Below are 22,876 nucleotides of genomic sequence, written 5' to 3' on the forward strand. Positions count from 1 at the left end.
AAATGAATGAATGAATGAATGAATGAATGAATGAATGAATGAATGAATGAAACTACGGCCGCAGTTCTTCAACGTTTCAGAACAGCGTGTGTAACCTGTGAGGATAATAATATAGTTATTGCTAAATTACAGAGTGAGAAAAAAACAGCAATATGCAGCCTGACAAAAACACACAAGGTTTGAGCAACAAAGCCCGCGAGCAGCCTAAACGCTCATGAAAATGAGCACGTCAATACCAAGTAAAAACGCATAAGCTCAGTGAGCACTGTCGCGTCATTACTATAGCAAAGCGCAATGAAAAGCTTATTGTTATAAAGAATTTTCATATAAAAAACTAGCTCTGCTGAAAGGGCTTCTTTAAAGCTTAAAAAACTACTTAACAGACTTATTTTTTAGTACTCGTTATTCTAAAGCTACTGAATGAACACTTTATTGAGCTTTTCTGGGGAGCGTTTTCTCTGCCCGCTCCGTTGAATGACAAAGAGGCTGCACCCATGCGCATGCACAGTACGCTCTTTAGCCAGAACATATGCGGGGCGGCATCTCCGCTCTGCTTCCATGCCGACTAAGCGGTGCGAACTGTCGTGCGGTAGTGCTTCGATTACTTTTTTCGTTCATCTCTTTAAATTGCTGCAATCACCAAAAAGAAAAATAGTGATGAGAGTGCCAGCGTTTCGGGGCCTCCAGGATTCAGCACACAGACAACGGGAGCCTCAAAAGCAATTCATGATTATCAAACCTATTCTTGCTTGAACAGTTGTTGCTTGCAATCCCATTGATCACCTGCACAAAGTGTGACGCGCGTGTGCAGAAATGCTCGTTTTGAAATATGCAATACGAATATTTCTGCTGTAAGTGGACAGTTTGCCAGTATCCCTCAAGCGGAAAGTATGCAAGAACTGTCTCTTGCCGGTACTCACCTACGGGACAGAAACGTGGAGGCTAACGAAAAGGTTCAACTTGCTTTGAAGAAAACGCAGCAAGCTATTAAAAAAGAAAATGATAGGTTACTTAGCTGAAGTCGAGAAAAAAAATGGGCTTGGGCAGGGCATGTGACCCGAAAGCAAGATAACCGACGGTCGTTAAGGGTAACGGGCTGGAAACTAAGAGAAGGCAGTAAGTTAGGTGGCCGGAAGAGATAAGGAACTTTGCGGGAATTAGGTGGTCGTGGCTGGCACCAGACAGGATTAATTAGAAAGATTTGGGAGAGGCCTTTGTCCTACAGTGGAAGTATAGTCAGTCTGATGATGTTGATGATGAGTGATGCAGTGGGGAGTAGTGCTCTTTACCCATTACCCTCAACAGGAAGAAAATTTGGATTAGGGGAAGGGTGCTGTTCTCTTGCATGTTGTATTTGTGCCCTGTGTTTAATTCTTGAATGAAATTATTTTTATCTCTTATTTCTAGGTAAGACCACCAGCTTAGAGATCGATCTCCGCGTAACCACGCGATTATCTGAATACATCTGGTTCACTGCTGTGTCCACTCGGTTGAGAAGATGATCCTAATAGGAGTGGATTGCCAAAATACGTTTCTAAAATTTTCCACTGTCTTGTTCGTTGCAAAAACCCTTCTTACCAATTTCTGAATAATCGCCCAGTAATTATTATATTTAATGAGGAATGCCTACGTCCGGCTTGAAGACTATATTCAGGGAATCACACGTTAACTGGGACAAAAAAAGTTGGCGCTTGTTCTCGTTAGGAAAAAGCTAGCCAAAAAGCTAGCTAGCAAAAGATTTTTTAATAGCTATACAGAGAAAGACTGCGTTCTTTGAATCGTCAGCAGCGCCACTGCAAACAGCACCGGCGTAATTTGTTTCCTTTTAGGTTACTGACATATAAACGGGCGCAACTTTTCAAGTAGTATTCAAAATTCAGTGACAAGAGCACTAGCAGACACGGTATGTTAAATATTGGTCCCCAAGTATTCGTAGTGATTTATGAAAAAAAGGGAACCGGTTGTGTGCGTCCCACCTGTTTGCAGTTTTACTTGACGAATGTTCCGTCCGAAGCATTTCCTTAGACAAGCGGTGTATGCAGTCCAAGCACATTCGATAAACTGTCTATAGTCTATGAAATCTTGTTGTTCTCAAGAACAAGAAGTCCGTGGACTATTATTTCTGTTGAGAAGAACTGATTGTTTTGGAAACGTAATCATAGTCCATATTTTAAATTCTGTGTTCCCAGTGCGAACATTCTTTTTTCTTCTTTCCAGCCGTGGAGATCGTGGTGCCGTCGTTCAACGGTTCTTCCTACCTGCGTTTCCCGGGGCTGGGCAACGACCACCTGTCCTACCTGGACGTACAGCTGGTCTTCAAGCCGCTGTCGCCCAACGGCGTCTTCTTCTACAACGGGGCCAAGATGGACGGCACCGGAGACTTCGTGGCACTCCAGATGGCCGACGGTCATGTAGAGTTCCGCTTCGACCTCTCCACCGGCACGGCCGTGCTCAGGCAAGCGCTGCACGGTGTCTCTTCCCTGCCTGTGGTTTGGAGGCTCTTAATCAGCTCTGTGGTCACTTGGCAAGCCGTACGACTCCGGCGCTTTGCTATTGACGCGCGAAATTGTGCGTGGTGCCTCAAGTACCGAAACTGGTTCGCATTCGAGCTGATCAGCTGATCGCGATAACCCTCTCAATTTCGCAGCTATCGATAGCTGTGAAATAGTGAGGGATCTTGCGTTCGGCTAACTTTGGTAGCCGACCCCAAGCGTAGCGTTTACCGGTCCAGACGTTGAGCTATTGGAGCTTGGGCATCGGGAGGTGGTCACCGAGGCAGAAAGGGACCGAGGATGGCAAAACTTAACTACGGTTTATCCGCTTCACAGAAATGACAATGGGAGATCTCTATACAGGAGTCACCACGCGTTTTATTCGCTGCGCACATACCGTCTAGAGAAATCCTTCGCTCTCTATCTGAAGAACACGTGACATTACTTACTTGCAGACGAAGCCTCGCCCCTTCACACGCTGACACCTGTGTGAGAGAGTGTACCCCCGCTTCCGTTCCGTTCGTGTAAAATGTAACTAACCAGGTGATTCAGGACGCATTCCTTGCAAGCCCGTTCTTGTCCTGCTGCAACCGAGGAAGGCTTCCAGATTAGCGATAGCAGTCCTTTGTGTTGAGGCCCAAATTCGCCGAATATGGACCGGATCTCTCTTGAAGATCTAGCGGCTAATCTGCGCTAATTTCTACAAGGCAGTAGCCGAGCATGGGGACGGTGATGCAAAGGACGCAGATGTTTCGAAGAGCTTCCTCCTCGTTTTCTCGTGCGGTCACCTCGTGGAGAGCATGTGATTCGACAGCTGCCATTCCTGTCGCATGAGGCGAGATTTGTCGTCCATTTTTCACTTTGAACCAATGGTCGAATTAGCCTGTTCTGGCAAAGCGTAACGGGGCTCACTTATTCGCGAGACAAAGTGTGAGAAAAACTTTCTCGGCGGCCCTCTCGGATGCTGCTAATTTCAGCGCTAGTTTGTCGCTTAACCCCACCTCCCGATAAAGTGAGTGGTGAATGACGCGGCTAGGCATAAGCCATCACTAAAATTCGCTGAATCTTCGGTGCTCTGTCGCTTGATGAACGGGTTGGCGTTGAATTGCCGTTGGTGGTGGTGGTAGTGGTTTTATTAAAAATAATAGTAAAAAGGAAGGAAAAGATTTTTGCTAGCCCCGGCATCTGCCATCGATACTGAAGCACCTGAGCTGGGGCAGCGGAAATAAAGGATAGCAGGCAGAATGAAGAAATGAAATGAAAGAGGTGAGGGGACAGGAATAGAGGACAGGGGGAGAAGTAATATGTACAAACTATTTACACAATAAGTAATGTGTCCAGGTTGTGCGCGTGATTAGTTCAGTTTAGAGGAATTAAATCACACACGCGCACAGCACTGTGTAGGTTACAACTGGAGTGGGGCGTCCAGTTATTAATCGTTCAAGGTAGAACTCGCGGAGCGTTCGGTCACTGCGTGTAACTACCTGACGGAGAACAGACGGGACGTCAAGCCCGTGTGTTCGAGGAATGCACAGAGGCTCACCAAAGTTCGCTCACGAGTGCGCGCACTGCCCTGCGGCCACAATAGCGTCTTGATGGAGTCTGGTAGTATGCCCTGCGCCCTATAGGCCGCGAGCATATCGCGACGAGCATCGGCGAACGCGGAGCAGCGAAGGAGCAGATGTTCTAGTGTTTCCACTGCACCGCATCCGTCACACACATCACTCATCGCGATTCCGTGCCGCACCCGTCGTTCCCCGGGCCACACGCAGCCAATGCGCGCGCGGAGGATCATTGCACGTTGCGACCGTGTAAGTGCGCGACAGCCGGTGACACTGTCGATGCGCTCACCTCCCGCTATGCGTGGGTCGGGGTGCTGCTTTCGGAGATGGTCGTGAATGGCCGCACGCACGTCCTCCAGCGCAAGGGGCAGATCGCTGGCAGGTAGTTGGTGTGCAGCGGTCGCGAGGTCGTCAGCTTCTTCGTTGCCGGCGATGCCGCAGTGACCGGGCACCCACTGTGCACGCACGGCACAACCTCTCTGCGCGAGGCGCTCGATGCGCGAGCGAATTTCCCGCACTAGTGGGGTACCGCGGCCGTTAGATTGCAGGCGGCTGAGGGCGGCGCGGGAGTCGCACAGCAGAGCACTCCTGGGCGGCGGAGGGGAGAGGGTGAGCAGCAGGTCCAGCCCGAGCCGGATCCCCATCAACTCCGCCGTGGTGGAGGAGCCCAGGAAGGTTGCGTGTTGCTGGCTGTGCAGTCGCAGGGCGGGGATGGTGGCCGCCGCAGCAAGGGAGCAGTTGTCGCGGGCCACTGAGCCGTCGGTGTACACGAGGAGATGGTCCTGGAGCTCCTCGTGTATGACGGCTCTGGCCAGCTGCTGCACAGCGCAGAGGGGTGTGCTCCGCTTTCCCGCGATGCCGACGATCTCTCGCTGTACCTCCGAGGCAGCAGGCCAGGGCGCGCAGGAGCCGTAGGGGGGTGGACCTTGGGTCAATTGCTCATACTCGAGCAGCGCCGCGCCCATTCGTGAGCGCGGGTGCGAGCGCATACGCTGCAGCAGCGAGCCGCCGTCCGGTGCGCGGTGAAGCCGGTCGATGTGATTCAGTGCCCTGCGCGCTGCTTGGAGCTCAAGGGGCCACGCTCCTGCCTCGGCCAACGTTGCGGCGCACTGCGAGTTTTTGGGCAGGCCTAGGCACACGCGCAGGGACTTGCGGTGCTGAAGCTCGAGCTTCTTCCAGCACGGCTTGCGCACCGTGACGAGCGGCAGCGCATAGAGCACCGCCCCCAAAGCTGCGGCATTGTGTAGACGCAGCGCGGCTTGCTGGGAGATGCCCTGGCCTCGAGCGGTGAGCTTGTGCACGGCGGCGGTGATCTCTTCATCTGCAGACAGGCCTTGGTCGCCGCGGGGCGGAAGGAAAGGCGCCAGTCGATGTCCAGGCCAAGGTACCGCACCGATTTACGCCAAGGAATCGGAGTCCCGTCCAGTGACAGTGGCGCAAGGTGCGCGCGCGAGCGCGAAACGCAGGCCATGGCCACCGATTTGTCCGCGCTCAGTGACAGACCAAGGCCGCGCAATCTGGCATCGATTGCTGTCAGGGCTCCCTGAAGGCACCCCCGCACGCGGAACGCCTCGCCCGGTGGTCCCCGGCACCACAGAGCTATGTCGTCTGCATATATGGACATGTACACATGGTGTCGCCCGCTCGTGGGGAGGGAGGCCGGCACCACCGACATGGCCACATTAAACAGAAATGGTGATAGGACAGAGCCCTGCGGCACGCCCATGTCGACCGGGCGAGGCTTGGAGAGCTTACCCCCTACTCGTACGCGCATGGTGCGCCCGCTCAGGAAGCCATGAACGTATCGCAAAAGACGCCCGCTCACACCGGCCCCCTCAAGCACCGCGAGAATTGGTGCGCGGTGAACGTTGTCAAAAGCGCCCGAGACGTCCAGCAGCAGCAGCAGCGCAACCTGGCCTGCTGCCCTGGCATGCTCCAGCGCTGTAACAACGTCCGATATAGAATCAGCCGTGCACCGCATCCCACGGAAACCCGTCTGCCGCTCGTCAAACAAATCAGCCTCCGCAGCCCGCTCGTTCAGACGCTGCAACGCCATATGCTCCATGAGCTTACCTGCCGCCGATGTTAATGCCACTGGCCGGTATCCGCTCAGCTCTGTAGGTGGGCGCCCAGCCTTTCGGATGGGACAAACGACCGCGGTTCGCCAATCCTCCGGAAGCTCCCCGCGTTCCCACACCAGGTTGATCTGCTGCAGGAGGATCTGTCGTTGCTGCGCATCCAGGTTTCGCAGCATTTGGTATGTCACCCCGTCCGGTCCGGGCGCCGAGCGGCGGCGGCAGCGCTGCAGCGCATTGTTCAATTCCGCCGCGGTGAACGGCGCATCACATGGACCTTCCGAGGCGACGGGCGAGGGGCTGGCGTCGCTTCTGGGGCTCTCAGGAGCAGCTATGTTAGCGGCGTGTGCGGGGCTGGGCGGCGCGAACCGATCGGCAAACCGCTCTGCCAATTCTACAAAGCTGAGCCCGCTGGAGATTGCGAGGGCGGCCAGTGGTTGACGGTTTGCCTGTGGTTCGGTGATGCGCCGCAGGGTGTCAAACAGCCTCCGCGAGCTGACATCTTCCTCCATCCTTTGGCATAGTGAAGCCCACTGCCGGCGGTACAGCTTGTTGGCGTGGCGGCGCGCTGCTGCGTCCAAGCGGTTGTAGACAGTCCAGTCGGCGGCTCTGTCAGTACGTCGCGCCCGTCGCTCTGCGCGATCTCTCTTCTCGCGCAAATTGAGCAGCTTCATATCAGGTGTGGGCTGCCCTGCCCTTACCTCTGCTCGTTGGGTGGCTGCGAGAGCGCTTCGGACTAGACTTGAAAAGAAATCTGCGCCAGTGGCCGCCGCCTCGTCGACCGTGAATTGCCGTTCCAAAGCACGAGCAGCACCTTAGTGGTTCACCTGTCTCTTGCGTCTGGCAGCTCAGGATCCTCTCGCGACTGAAGCTTTCCTCTTCAAGGTCGCGCAACTCACAATCTTCACGTATCGTCGCTTTCGCTCGCATTCGCAGAAACTTCCCTCCGACTACTGCTTCAGGCAACCCCGATAGGAAACGACTCACTGACGGCGCGCTCGCGTTCACGTGCCACGTGATATTTAAGACACAAAAACGCGCGTCTTCGTACGACGCGAACCCGCCACGCGTCCCGCCACCAACTTTCGCTGCAGACTCGATGACCCGGCAGCAATAACGCTGAATGGGCGCATTAGTGCAGCCGCTGGTACCCTGCTCCCTTCAGATGTGGTGTGTTCGCCTTTCTTTTACGGTTGCTTTGCACATCGTTGCTGTTACAACATGCGAGTCACGGATGCCACTGGAATCTTCGCCTGGACCTCAATTACCATCAATCGCTTTTAGTACACTGAGCGCGTAACAACTGTTTGGTGGGGCTTTTATCTATATTGCTTAAGGAGCATGGCGTTTCGGTTTCGCTTCACAGGGGCTTAACGTCCCGATGCGACTGAGGCTATGAGGGACGCCGTAGTGAAGGACTCCGGAAATTTCGACCACCTGGGGTTCTTCATAGTGTGCAATTGGGTTCTAACGTCCTGTAGCTGCACATGGGCAATAATAGACGCCTTAGTAGATGCCTACAGGTAAATTTAAGACCACATAGCGTTCCTTAACGTATGTTGACATCGCCTGTCACACGGGCATTTTTGCATTTCGCCACCATCGAAACGTCGCCGCCGCAAGCGGAATTTCAACCTCCGTTCTCGTACTTCGCATCCGAGCCCCATAGCCGATGAGCCACCGCGGCTGATCTTTGGGCAAAGATCACTAATATAATTTGTATGCCAACTTACCTCTATGAATGCATTTCCAGAAACAGATGCTGCGGTACGGTGAGAGAAAAGAATTAAAAATAACATGTACCGTGTTTTCCAAAAGTAACCGAGCAGCCGCGACGGCAGCAGGAGCGGCCTCTCGGGCGAGCGGCGGCGCTGGCCGCTGCTCCCCGGCTGCGAGTGCAGCTATCTGACGTAAGCCTGCGCCCGCAGTACGACAGCACTGCAAAGGCGCGAAATTGCGCCAAGGAAGGAGGGCGAGAGCGCAGAGTTACGTCTGCCAGTTGCACTCGCACCCGGGGAGCGGCGGCCAGCGCCCACGAAGATAGCAGTGCCGCCGCTCGTCCGAGAGGCCGCTCCTGCTTCCGTCGCGGCTGCTCGGTTACTTTTGGCAAACAGGGTACATTCTTGGGCAATAAACTGAAGGTCGCTGTGAATGCCGGAGAAGCGGGCGCGCTCCGCCTCTCGCGCCGAAACTGAAGAGGGCAGAGGAAGCATGCCTTTCGCTTTCAGGCATCCCTCCATAGCAGCGCTCGTGAAAACCTAGTGCGGCACCCGTACTACCCGCTGCGTACTTGTCTGGCCACCACACTACGGTGCTTTGTTCGAGTAAATGCGGTGGCAAGGGTGAAGACGCCTGGTATCCTTGCAACGTGCACTGGAATAGAAGATTGCCTAATCGTAGAGATTCTTGCTTGCTAATTTATATCCTACACATACAAAGGTCCGGGCCTTCCCATTATCCTGATATATATTTTTCGAACGGTGTTGGACCGGCAGAACAGGCAGCATATTTTAAGTGTGTTGCGGTGTGTAGGCAAGACACGGGATTGAAATGAAACCTTGACTTGTCGCAGTCCGCCAGTGTGCTATACCAAGTTGCATTGTAATATGTGGGCCAATTACTCATCGTTCTTCGAAAACGGAACCAGAAGCCGCAATTTCAAATGCAAGAGTTCCCTTCGGAAAGGCTCCGTAACATTCGTTCTAATATAAAATACTCAAAATACCTACACCACACTTATCTACTATGAAATGATTGTGTATTTGCGCTTGGCCTTGTGTTTCGGTTAATGAAAGCACTGAAATATTGTGAAAACATTTAGAAATTAGACGACATTCGCCTTCCCTTTGTAGAACATATAGTTACATTTGCTCTCTTCCCACTTCGCAAAGTGTCACTGCCTGGCCCCATTTATGATCTGGGAAGAGAAAACTGCATCATTCCCGCGGCTGCACCGCGATAGCGTAGCGCGGCCGCTCCTGGCTTATTCAATGCTGCCTGAAGTTTAAGTGCGAAAGCACTATTTAACAGGGTACAACGCAACCAAGAATCTTGTGTGAAGCCTCGGAGTAATTCGGGTGAGCTCGAGTTAGTTCGGAGGAGCGTCGCGCAAGCAGCAGCCAATGGGAGGAAACTCGGGTAAGTTCGGAGGAGCGTCGCGCCAGCTGTAGCCAATTGGAGGGGTGCGTCGCGTCAGCTGCCGCCGAGTGGAGAGAGATGACATGAAGTTGAAGAGAGAGAGAGAAACGCCGCTGCGTGCCCATGCAGATGCCAGAAAGAAGAGAAGAATGAACATATGCTTTCGCACGCCTACTCGGTTTAACCACGTTAAAACCCTACCACTTTTTTTACCAAGACTCTGCCTGCCCGACTGCTTGTTAATGTCATTGCGTCGTGCAGTGGCAGTGACAGTGGCATTTATCAGCGCGAGTTTCAAACATGTGCCATTAAAGAACGCTTGAGGTGTCTTTATAAGGGAGGAGAGGCATAGATCGGATCCCAGCAGCTGCCGTTTTGTAATGCATCTATACGTCGATCCAGGAGCCCATATCCAGTGGCGCTGGGTGAGTGGCACTTGGCCAAGGCGTCCCGCACCGGCCGCCTGGGAACGTTGGTCCTGGATGGTCAGCCCAGGGTGGAGGCCCACTCGCCGGGCGCCTTCACCCAGCTCTCGCTGCCGCTCAACCTGTACCTGGGAGGGGTGCCGGACCCCAGGGAGACTGCGGTCGGCGCCGGCGTGCTCCAGTCCTTCGTTGGCTGCGTGCAGAGGGTGAGTGATCGACGTCCCTACCACGTCACACTCCAGTTGGGGACCGCTCCTCATGAATGCGGAGCTGCGTGACGTTGTGGTCTCATCTTTCCGGCATTGTGAACTCGCTCTTCAGGATCCTCACTCCACACCACTGGTCCGCAACTTATTTACGTCGCTTGCTTGCCTTTGCGGCGAGTGAATGACGTCACGGTCACGGGCCACACGCCTCGCGGCCCGTGTGATGTAAGAGTTTTAACGCGATGACTGATCAACTTCGTAATAACGAGCCGCCTCCTCTCACACAACTGTTACTGTAAAATAACAGCGGGCGGGAAAACCGCATAATTATGCCTGTGGCACATTCCAGTGAATCGCCGTGAAAGAGAGAAAGTGAGAATAATAGAAAGGCTGGGAAGTTAACTGGGTATAGCTCGGTTCCCTACCCCACACGTGGGAGGGGTTATGAAGGAAGCGAAAGAAAGAGAAAGGAGGAACGGAAGGTCACAGCACAGTAGTGAACGCTCATGTTGGGAACAGCGCTAACACAGGACCAAGTGAGATCACAACACATGCGCCGGTGTTGTGTTCCAGCTCCGTCCTGTGTTAGCGCTGTTCCGAACATGATCGTAAACCAACAAGCCCAGCTCTCCGCCCTTCGCAGTGAACGTGTATTTGCGATCCATTGTTCCGTGATAAGGGAGGGTGCACAGAGTCTATAAATCATGCAAAGCAACCGGGCCAGTTGGTGCATGACTCTTGGGAAAACAGCGTGCAGGTTAACAGGAAACAGACATAGCTCTGTAACTTCTTGTCTGCTGTTACCCTGTGCGTTGTTTTGTAAAGAGCCCCTGTCTGGTGCACAAGAAAGCTTCCTTTAAGTAATTAAAAGCACCTTAATGGCTCTCGTCAAAGCAGAAGGTTGGAGCCAAGGCCCCAGAATTTCGGCTTCCGTTAGGGGACGAGAATCTAGTCGCCGCAACGCTTCATCCAGGGATATTCCTTCGCAGTCAAGCCAAGAGTAGACATAAAGCAGGTGCGGAATTGTCTCTGCGCCCCCGCAGTGCTCACAAGGTGCACATTATGCTATTCCGATTAGGTGGGAGTAAGCATTTGTAAGTTCCAATCCCAGCTACAGTCGACGCAACAGCGTATCGCCACAGTTGTAGATACCTGATGGTAGCTTCAGTTGCAGGGACGAGTCGAGGCTGTGCAAATGGCGACCGGAACCTGCGGGTTTAGCCCGTGCAGCCAAAATCATGTTGCGTGAAGCACTCGTAGATGTCGTGCAGCGTCGGCTCTTGCCAGTAGAACTGGTACAATGTGCGCGCTTCCGTGAGCCACTATAGCGGCTATAGCTCGGACTGGAAAATGGCGCCGTCACCTTCTTCCTGTGCTCGGTGTTTATTTGTTTATTTATTGTACCCTCAGGGCCAAAGGCATTACAGAGGGGAGTGGGTTTAGGATAAACAACAATGAAATAGAATGCAGTGAAAATAGGTATTACAAAGAAATTTCCTCCAGAATAAAAAAAATAACAACATCCAGAAAACGTAAATAGTATAGAAACAATGTATACAATACAGTGAAACAGATAAAACACACAATCAACTTACTTCAGAATAAACAATATTAGCTACAGCGTTATGAAAGATTTTATTATCAGGAATGGCTGCAATATCGGGGGGAAGGCGGTTCCATTCCACAGATGTGCGGGGAAGATCAGACTGAAAAGAAGATTTGGTGTGGCATGTTGGGATGCCAACCTTGTGACGGTGATCGATGCGACGTGAAATGTATTCGGGGGGGGGTGACATGAAACAGTTGTGAAGCGCAACGTGATGATATAGCTTGTGAAATAGCGTTAGGCGACCAATTTTGCGGCGAGATTGTAACGGTGGGAGTGAGACGTTAGATTTCATGGCTGTGATGCTTGCCGTACGGTTGTAATTTGAAAGAATGAAGCGAACGGAATTATTTTGGACTAATTCCAAGGAATATGTGAGGTTTTCATGCGTAGGGTCCCATATTGATGCTGCGTATTCTAGTTTAGGACGTATGAGTGTTTTATAGAGTAGAAGTTTAAGGAAAGAGGGAGCGGTAGAGAATTTGCGACGTAAGTATCCTAACATGCGGTTAGCGTTATTAATCACGTAGTCAATATGAATAGACCATGTTAAGTTTTGAGTGATATGAATTCCTAAGTACTTATATGTTTTTACCCAATCAAGAGGAGTGCCATCAAGATAATATGAAGGAAGAGCGTTAGATGTCCGTGAAACACGCAAAGCTTTACATTTATTAGTGTTTAATTTCATATTCCATATAGTGCACCAGTTTGACACCAAATTAAGGTCTGACTGGAGAGTGTCAGTATCGTTGACGTTATTTATTTCCCGAAATATTACACAATCGTCAGCAAAAATGTGAATGTTAGAAGATATGGCAGAAGGAAGGTCATTAATATAGATTAAAAATAGGAGTGGCCCAAGGACCGATCCCTGTGGAACACCAGATAGCACGTTAGCAATCGGTGAATTAGTGTTATTAGCATGCACAAATTGCCAACGGTTAAGAAGGAAAGATTTAATCCATTGAAAGACGTTTGGATCGAGATTAAGATGGCTCAGTTTATGTAGTAGCAATTTATGGCATACTTTATCAAAGGCTTTGGAAAAGTCCAAAAAAATGCAGTCAGCGCAAGATGAGTTGTCAAGTATGCGGTACAGCTTATCAGTAAAGGCAAGTAATTGAGTTTCACAGGAGTATGTTTGACGAAAACCTTGTTGCGCAGGCGTGAAAAATGAATTCTCATCGATAAAGGTAACGACATTCTTGAAAATGATATGTTCTAGTAATTTGCAGCATGTGCTGGTGAGCGAAATGGGACGAAAGTTTTGAGGGCAGTGTTTACCACCGGACTTGTGAAGTGGAACCACCTTCCCAATTTTCCAGTCGATAGGAAGGCTTGCTGTGTCGAGTGACTGTCGAAAAAGTTTGGTTAGTATAACTGAACTATAAGCAGAAGTATTTTTTAGGAATTTAGCGCTAATCGCATCAGAACCAGGTGAAGAATCATTTTTTAAAGATTCGATTAATTTGGCTACACCAGGTGGATCGACAGTTATGGGTGGCATTGTCGGGAACCTGTGGTGCGGTATGAATGGAAGATTAACGCTTGAAATGGAGGAGAAGCTTTCAACGAATGTGTCATTCAGCACGGAAGCACAAAGATCATTGGGGATAAATTTACCGGAGGCGTCTTGTAGTCTAATTAATGGGTCGTTCGCAGGATGTATAACGCGCCAAAATTTTTTAACACTCGTTTTCAAAATTGTTGGTAATGTGGCAGACAAAAAGTTATTCTTTGTGAGTTTAATCGCGTTGACGTAAGCGTCGGAAGCAGACTTTTACTTCGCCCATCGCGCATTAGATGGTGAAAGCTTCGCGCGGCGGTATAGACGTTTCTTTTTGTTAGATAATCATCTGATGTGAGAGTTGTGCCATGGTGCTTGTGGATTAGAGGTGACGCTGCGCTTTGGGATATACTTATCAGTTAGTTCGTGAACCTTTGTTTTGAATGATATCCAGTTATTCTCGACAGAGCAGTAGTCTGAGTTTGCAATAAAGTAATCAACAAAAGTGCCCAGCTCATTGTTAATAGCGGTTAAGTTGGCGCGTTTGTAATCTAGAATGATTCTTTTTATTTTATTCACTTTTGGACGTGGTATACTAATGCAAAAATTGAGCAGAACATGATCGCTTATGCCTGGAAGATATGTTATGTCAGTAGCTAACTCTGGATTAGTTGTTAGAACTAGATCGAGAGTGTTCGAAGCGTTATTTACCGTCCTAGTGGCTTTTGTAACTAACTGAGTTAGCGAAAATGTGGCGCATAGTTCTAAGAAGTTTTTAGCTTGATGCGAAGGGGGAGATGAAGAAGGCGGCTGAGCAGTCCATAAAATAGTTGGGAAATTCAAGTCCCCAAGTAGAAAACGCGGTGATGAAGGAAATTGTGCGCGAACAAGATTTATAGCGTCGTGAAGTTCGTTAGTGAATGTAGACGAATAAGAAGGAGAACGGTAACAGACGCCAATAACCAATTTGAGATGACCTATCACTATTGACGCAAAAATTAGTTCTAGTTCGCTGAAGACTTGGATACATGAAGATGGAATGTCTTTGGAAATGGCAAGTAAAGCACCACCGCCACGCTTGCCTGTTCTATCGCAACGATATACCGAATAGCAATGAGCGTTATGGAAGATTTCGGAATCTGACACATGCGTTGGGAGCCAGGTTTCCGTTAGCGCTATAATGTCAGCTGAGCATGTGTCTATGGCAGAAGATAAAGAAGTATGCTTGTTAAGTAGGCTTCTGACGTTAGTATAAAGAACTGATATCGATGATGACAACTGTCTACTACCCCTCGCGATTCCCTACGGTGAAGCGGAAGATCCAGCTACGGAATCCAATGCAGACGATTCCAATGCTGAGGATTCGCCACGTGCCACGATTTCTTCAACAGTGTCCGTGGTAGGGTTATACATGAATCATTTTTTATTGATGTGCAGCTTGTTATATCGTATCTTAAAAGAGTGAGGGCCAGCGTGGTTAGATCCGAATTCAAAAAGTTTTTTTCGAGCCTGGCTCGTAGCAAGTGATAAATCTTCACTGATAGTGATGTTATCTGTTTTAAATTGGTTAAGAAGGGTTAATATCTTGTCTTTCATTTTAGTGTCCGAAAATTTAGCTATGATTGGTCGACACTTCTTTTCTGAAAAAACGCCGAGGCGATGTGCACGTTGAATTGGACTCGAGGAGCATACTTCGACAACCTTAGACAAGGCTTCCAGGAGTTTAGATTCAGTATCTGCCCAAGTCTCTTCCGCATCGGGAATACCCCTAAATATTAAATTCTCACGCCGCGATCTATCTTCTGCTTCATCAAGGTGAGACTGCAGCAAATCATTTCGAATGTGTTGGTCTTCTACAGATTTCTTTAAAAATGAAAGTTCTTGGCCCATTTCGCTGAATTTCTTTGCCTTTTCCTCGACTTCATCAAGCCTCTTGCACATGCCAGCTAACTTTGATTCAGTGTTCTTCTGACTACTCCTAATGTCTTTTATACCAGCTGCTAATTCGACCTGATCTTTTGAGCTTTTCAACGTACGAGAATGTACATCCGTGAGCAGCTTAAACAGAACTTTCATTTGTTCAGATGGATTGTCTGGCAGGTTGTCTATGTCAAGGGAGCGAGTCGTAGGACCTGGGTTAGATTCAATGTCGCCAGAGCGCTAAAGCAGGAAAATCATTGAAACACATTCACAAGCAACATCAAGGCACACCCGTGGGCACGGGAACAGAAGTAAACAGCGATCGTCGCATTTACTAGCGTGCAAAGAATTGTGAGCACAAACCTGCACAGTGAAGAAACGAAGCATTGGAGGCATGCCGATGTCACTGTTCCCGTGCCCACTGAAGGGAAAGCCAGCGTGTTGTCGCTTTAAATCCGGTGTGGGTGTCGATGCCATCGTCGATGACGCTGGACGGCTGTGGACGAGGGATTCGATGAGCAGAAAATCTTGGCCGGGTAAAAGGCTGAATATGTCTGATCTCTGCCACTAGTTCCTCATGGCGACCATAGCGGAAGGCTGATTTCAGGCAAATCATGGCAGCGTCTGAATCGCAGAACGCAGCCCATCTTTGGGGTGCGAGCTGACATATGTACTGAACAGCCGCACAAAGTGCGCGATTCCTGATCCAGTTGAGGTTGTCATGTGGGAGAACTGCGCATGCTGAATTTGAGGATGAGAACGAGCCTCAGCCATGTAACCGTAGGTGTGCAGTGAGTGCAGTACGTGTCATCTGCTTGAGGGCAAGTGTCGACAGCTTAGCTTTCGTCGCGACGTCCTGTTACTACTAACTAGAAAACCCAGGACTGCATTGAAGTTAGAGTTGTTAACGGCAGAGTTTTTTTTAAGCCTAAATCCTCTATACTTGCGCCAGATTGTGCTCTTATTTCATATTTTAGAGTTTATCGAAAGCCGCGGAACCGTATATTCGCGCTGAACTGCACGGATATTCGCGCGGTGCCGTGGCGTCAGCCGTCTTAGTGATACAGATCTCGTGTGTGTGTGTCTGCTCTCTGCCCAGCTGACCATCAACAACCGGCCGATGCGGCTGATGCAAGAGGCGCTGTCAGGCGTCAACGTGGCCAACTGCGTGCACCCGTGCGTCACGGGGCCCTGCTACAACGGCGGCGCCTGCCAGCCCCGCATGGACTTGTACGCCTGCCACTGCAAGCTAGGATACGCGGGATCAAACTGCCAGAACGGTGCGTCCTGCCGCGACAAAAACAAATGCGGACAGCGCGGCAGCGCCTAAGCTCCACTGCTCCCAGTTCTTTTGGAGAGAGCTCCACTACGCCATGTTTCTCCAAAGTCCTCGGGCATTGCAATTTGACCTTCAGCAGGAGGAATGCCGGAGGTGTGGCTGTGACGTCAAACCATGTGACTCGCCACAGCTGCAGCCGCCGCACCACTGCTCCTACCGCCGCTTCGCCAGATGTGGTCATGTGATTGTGCATGTCACATGGCGTTCGGTTAAGGAGGCGGCGCCTTTCTCGCATGCAGTCTCGCCATGTATGCCTGAGGCGTTTCAAGCGCCTAACCAAGCGTATATCCAAGTGTAATGGAGCTTTCGCTCTGTCTAACTAGGTTTAGAAGAGTTAAACCGCTGCCAATTTTTTTATTGTGCTTGTACCTTTGTGACAACAAAAATCTGCTACGCCCACGGACAATCATGCAATCACCCACGACTCTAGCGTCTTCTTCTTGGAAGACACCCAAGATTACCATTAGCTGTGGTAATGCGATAGCGCAAGAATCTTGTGAGCTGTCATTGATAACCACACATACCATACAAATGGAGAGGGGATTTTCCTCTCTCCACTTTCTTAATCATCATCAGCCTGATTCTGCCACGTGCTAACTGTGGAAGTTCACAACTGGCTCTTCTGTGTAAAAAACCGCCGGGTGGCAAGTGTCAGGTGGACCTTGCCACTGGTCATGGTTGCCATGGTTGCCACCTGCCATCTTGCAGGTAGCCAAGTGTGACCCCAGTGGTGGGTGCGGGGACACGGTTCTCTTATGATGTCGCATGCAACAGAAGCCACTTTTATTTCCCCACTACGGGCTGTTGCAGCTGTCATAGCCAAGTTCTGACACGGCACTGGTTGCTAATCATTATGTTCACTTTTGCCCTTCTGAAAATTTTTGTTCATAGTAAACTTGCTGGTAACAGCTCTACTGCTTCTGCCTGCTACTACACCAGGGATGCATTGATGGGCAACTCCTCTAGGAGCGCTTGGTGAAAGGGGGCCGGGAAGCTGCTTTGCTTCGGCAGTGCATTTCTTGATACCTCTGCATAGAAAAAGAGGGCCAACGGGCTTTTCTTTGAAAATATTCCTCCCTCCTTTAAATCCACTTCACTGCTATACAGCAGCTGCTGCTGCTGCATTACTCAGAGTGAGACCTGTCATGTTAACATAGTCCCATTACGGCTACCTCGTACTTGCAGAAGTGAAGGAGGCCATCGCAGAGCCAATGATGGGTGGTGCCAGCTACCTCCACTATACCTCGGACGACATCATGCGAAGGTGAGGCTTATTTGTATGGTGGCGGAATGCGAGACGTCCGTGTGCTCTGCAGCGTCTGTGCTCTTTCAAAAACACCAGGTCACTAAAATGAATCCGGAGCCCTGCATTGCACGTTCTCTCATAACTCAAGTGAAGCTCTAGAACGTTTAACTCCGTGTACTATTAGCATTAGCAACGTGAGGGTTCCCTCGTCGTGCGTGCAATGTGTGCCAGCGATGGGGTGCAGTGCCGAATGTGTGAACCTCAACTTGATGACAATAAATAAAAATCTTTTTAGAAGTAAACCCAGGCTAAAACACAAGCTAAACATATTCCATTCAAGGTGAAAGGCAGCATGTGCATCGGTGACCCGCCAGTCTCGCTTCGAGCCTGTGAAAGGCAGTTTAAAAAAGGCGATAAAACTAATTACATTTGGCTGCACGATTCACAGTGTCGTTTGTTTCAGGCTTTTTGCTTTGTCATGTCAGGCGCATGAGCTCACGGAATTCGCTGTGACAGGAAATAGGGTATGCACTTCAAGAAACACACTCGCAGGTGGATTCAGCGCCCGTCCCGTCATGTGTGTTGTTGTCCATATCCATCAAAAATAGTTCTCTATTTCTTCTAAAAACCTCCTTTGCTCAGTCCTCCAGCAAAATCCCGGTTAAACACCGCAGTCTTGAGGCCAAACTGGCTGACTCCGCTATTCCCCTTCCGTGCTAATACTGGGGAGCTTACGCAGAACTTAGTATTGATTCAGAAACGTTGCCTTCTTCCCACCGTGATTTCGCGCGCTTTATCCATGCAGAGAAGAAAGTATCAAATTAAATTATTTCTGAAAACTGCGGCACTTGACGCATCGTTCGAGGTTGCGCATGCAAGTTCTGACATTGTTTGCATATTTTGATGCACCAAAAGGCAATAATTAGGCAACTAAATATTCTCATCAGTCTGAATTCTAACATATGAACATTTGCTTCAAGAAACTGGTTTTCTCTAGTATACAGCCTCACAGCTTGCACGAAGTGTTCTTTAATGAGGCTCACGTCTTTTGGAGCACAATGTTATTTACACGACTCTATGCTCTATTTCATACATAGCGGGCAACGCTGAGAAGTCTATGGAAGTAGTGCGTACACGAAACCAGACTACTCCGCTGGGTATCATTCATTCTTCACGCAACTTCGGCGAGTGTTTGGACGAGAACAAAGAGTGGTATAAAACGAAGTGGTAGCATTGATAATCACGGAAGAAGCAGTGACCCGCTTAGTGTTCGAGCCCTCTGGGTATAATTTTCATTGGGTATGAACTACTTTTTGGACGTGGATTGAGTACGAGCAATTCGCCCTACCAACCGCTTATATATCGCCACATGTGATTCCTGCTCTCGAAGTCTCGATGAGTCGCAGTACGAAATTGTGGCAAGAAGCAAAACGAAGTCCAGGAGGGGCCAGCAGGGAAATTTTCTCACAATGAAACATGTTTGTGTTCTCTTGGCTTGTATGGCGAACTACTTTTTGGGAACGGACTTAGCCTGTGCGAATAGGCGCGCTAGCTTTGGCAGTGTTGCCCATGTATTAAAGGAGTGTAGGTTTTTGTTGCTGTTGCTGCATAGCTGGGCACGAGATGAAAGAATCACCGGAAGTTTACTTTGGTGGTAATGCGAATTTCAGAAAAAGCTGTGTTTCTCAATGAAAAAAGCTTGCATGGCCCGTCGATGGCCGGTCTCCGGCAGCCAACCAGGCTTTTCCATGGCTCGAGCTCGGCAGTCCAGCTCGGGCTGAGTTGGGCCTTTCACGAGCCGATCACCGCTTGCCGACGCCGTGTCATACTCTGCCCTACGAGAGCCTTACGATAAATTACCTTTTGTACTAAAAAATGCACTAGAATGGCAGCTGTAGAAAATACATGAAAAATATTCGCAAAGCCTAATTCGCATTTTCTGTAATTTAGACATGAAAAAGGTGTGCAGCTTATCAAAATAGCCTAGTTGTTTGTCCCATTGCCAACAGATTCACTTATGTAATCTGAATATTAATACTGCGCTGTCATTAAGATATTTGCCTAACAAAAAGCAGATGCGACGCGCAGATAATTCTACTGAAACATTGTACACACCGGAAAAAGTCATGCAAAACCAACATGCTGAGCATACATCCACAGTACGAAGAATTTTCCTGAGCGTATAATCTCCAAATCTAAGATCCTGCTCTTGGAACTAGTGGTTCTTGCACGTTAAGCAATATTATTTAATTCGGTTGTGATTCTGTGATGACACAAACGAGAAATGCTAATGAGCGGACTACATCGGAAATACCTTCTATTAGAAAAACTTATTAGTACACTTTGCAATATTTGCTGCGAACATTATGCAAACGTAATGAGATTTTCTCAGGCACCACGGCTGCGCGACATGCGCGTGCCATGAAGGTCATACTTATCTGTATTTGAAAAACGTTCTGCCGGCTGTTGTACGTACGATCAATACATGTAGCGTTTCGACCAGCGGCTGGGCCCTAATTACCCACAATTGTCTCAAAATTTAGCTGAAGTGGTTGCGGCTAGCGGTAGCACGCTCTCGGCCTGTTCTTGTTCGCCTACATGTCGACGGCCAACTACTGCCAAGCGTTTGCCACCGGTCGGTGGTCCAATTGCCTTTTGCCAATCATAGGGCGACACAGCAGTTGACCAGCCGTTACCCTACGCTGGCCCGAGCTAAGTCAGCCAAGCATATCGTCTACCAACTCGATGCCGGCGAGTTACCAACCAGCGGCCACTGGCCAATTTCTCTTGGTAGCTAGAAATGCTGAAACAAGTTGGAATGTTTAGTAAGGCTATGAACGTTGGATATATGTCGCGTTCATGGCGCTACACTTGAATCGGCACCTTGGGTATAGCTCTACTGAGTGTCTTTTTCCCAGAGTATGAGTAGCGTGGTGCAACAACAGGTCTTGGGGCGTGGCGGTGGAGGTGTGGGGCTGCGACTGTGTGTAGACGTGACGTACGGTCACACGCACGGCCACGTTTGTCACGTCGGGCGCCCGCGTTATCCACCCATCATCAGCAGATGCACGGACGATGAAGCGAAGATTTATTATTAGTGGCCCTTGATTAATAAAATAACAATGGATGGCAAAGGTATTGACGCCGAGGCATCTGCCGTCAAAACCTGAAGCACCTGAGCTGTGACTATCATGAGTAAAAGTATAGGAAGATGACCAAACATGCCGTCTATACCTGCCGATCTCTAATATCATGCCCAGCAATACTGGACAAAAGCATTTATGAGCGAGAAACCGTTTATGAACGCGATTTTTTCATATATGTAAGATTTCACCACACCAATGAATATATCCGCAGATCACCTCGGCAGTCTTGCATTTTTTCCTACAAGCGTTTTTGCTATCTTCAAAAGCGTTCTTCTTTGATAGTCTATTGCCGTTTTAACTGCTCGATGCCAACTATTGAAACACTTTAAAAGAAAGATTTTGCTACATATCAGAAGACTGGACCATTACCTTCAATATTTCCATAACTACGTCTTACAACTTTCCAGTTTTCAAGATTTTTACCAGAAAATAGTGGACATGTATTGATTCTCGCGTGCTTTGAAGATCGTCAATTAAAGAGGCCGCATTGTTTGTTTTCTTTCCAAGAATACGCGGCGACCAGCTGGACGTGACGCTGGCCTTCCGGTCGTTCTCGAGCCACGGCCTGTTGTTCTGGGCCGGGGACTGGGGCCAGCAGACGCGGGCGGGCCTCTACTCGCCCTCCGACTACCTGTCGCTGGGCCTCGAGAAAGGCCTGCTCACGCTGCGCTTCAACCTGGGCTCGGGCGAGGCCCTGCTCTGCTGGAACACGACGCGAGTGGACGACGGCCGCTGGCACCGGGCCTCGCTCAGCCGCAGCCGGCAGCTGGCCACGCTGGGCCTGGACGCGGCCTCGCCCGTGGCCGTCACGTCGCCCGGACGACTCAGGCAACTCAACGTGCGCAGCGGCCTCTACATCGGTAAGCACGTACCATATGAAAGGGCACGGGCTCAGACAATGCGCCCACAGCTGTCTTTATAGGCGCTGTCATCACCAGCCAACCCGAGAGTTTATTAGGCAAGCGCCTCTTTCAATGACCTCTAATCGCTCCTGTCTAGCGCCGAAAGATTGTATAATCTTGTCACCTCGAGGGGAGAGATACCGGCCGTGCGTGAAGGCAGGTTGCGCGAGGCGATGACTCGTGGCACCCCCAGACTTGTGGCTGGCCAGAGATGGCGCCAGGGTGGCGCGCGCTGTAAACGCGCTGGCCGTTCGCCCGACCCGAGGCTCATCAGCGGCTGAACGCTGTGCGCGCTGCCCAAGTCGAAACCAAGGGTCGCCTCCGTTCGGAACTGCGTGTTCCGTATGCGGTCGCCTACGGCTCGACTGTCGCGGCAGCTGCGCTCAGAAATAGCATTACCGAGGAGCGTAATCGTTCACTAACTTTTTTATAATAGGACGTTTTATTTTTCTGCCTTCCAAAGTGGAAATCAAAACTGCTGCTGTAAATCGGGAGCCTGGGACTAGCAATAGTGCACTTCAAAATCTGATTTCGCAGCTACATTTCCAGAATTGTCTATAGGAAGTCTGCGCTACCCAGTGGAGGCGCCTAAATCTGACACATAGCGCCATCTGTTTTTAAAACGAGTAATCTCATAGTAGGACGGAGCAGATGAGTTGTTACAGCCGTTATGACACATAAATATAACAGATTTGGTTGAAAGACACTGCTAGCTGAAAAATAGCTGTACGGTAAGAACAGTGTAAAAACTTCCGGGACTATAGTGTTTGGAATATATTCCTAATTTTTTAAATAACTATGATTCACACATTACAGCACTGTTTAGAAAAAAATGTTAAAACAATGCTTATTTGGAGCGTGAAACCATATTTTATGATACAGCTTATAATGTTATTGGTTATTTTTAGCAAAACAACATCTAAAAGTGAGAACAAGAATAATGTCCACTCTGGATGTTAAATTAATGTTTTCGATGTAACATATGACGTTATTTGTAACTTTTAACACTGACGTTACGTTACAAAGCAACATATGACGTTACTGCATCTTACATAATTTTATGACACTATTATAATCTTCGGTATAACCTGCGCTTCGTCAACATATCGAATTTTAACACAAAAAGGCTTCGCGAGCTTTACCAGCAAGTTTCACACATTCTATCCCTTTAAGCGCACCATATTTCTAAACCTCATCATCATCATCAGCAGCAGCAGCAGCCTGACTACGTCCACTGCAGGGCAAAGGCTTCTCCCATGTCTCTTCAACTAGCCCTATCCTGTTCCCACCGCGACCACCCTATGCCTGC

At 49.6% G+C, this 22,876-nt stretch overlaps 1 protein-coding gene across 1 annotated transcript in view; it reads left to right on the forward strand.

Annotated features, from left to right (window-relative positions):
* LOC144111166 (pikachurin-like) overlaps positions 1-22,876 on the forward strand; it is a 180,369-nt gene that overhangs the window by 151,269 nt on the left and 6,224 nt on the right. The window contains exons 10-14 of the mRNA XM_077644331.1: positions 2,218-2,455; positions 9,670-9,898; positions 16,034-16,214; positions 17,459-17,537; positions 21,173-21,525. Of these exons, the coding sequence (XP_077500457.1) occupies positions 2,218-2,455; positions 9,670-9,898; positions 16,034-16,214; positions 17,459-17,537; positions 21,173-21,525 (1,080 nt within the window). The remainder of the gene's footprint in view (positions 1-2,217; positions 2,456-9,669; positions 9,899-16,033; positions 16,215-17,458; positions 17,538-21,172; positions 21,526-22,876) is intronic.

Source organism: Amblyomma americanum, chromosome 11, assembly GCF_052857255.1.
Source record: "Amblyomma americanum isolate KBUSLIRL-KWMA chromosome 11, ASM5285725v1, whole genome shotgun sequence".
Lineage (NCBI taxonomy): Eukaryota > Metazoa > Arthropoda > Arachnida > Ixodida > Ixodidae > Amblyomma > Amblyomma americanum.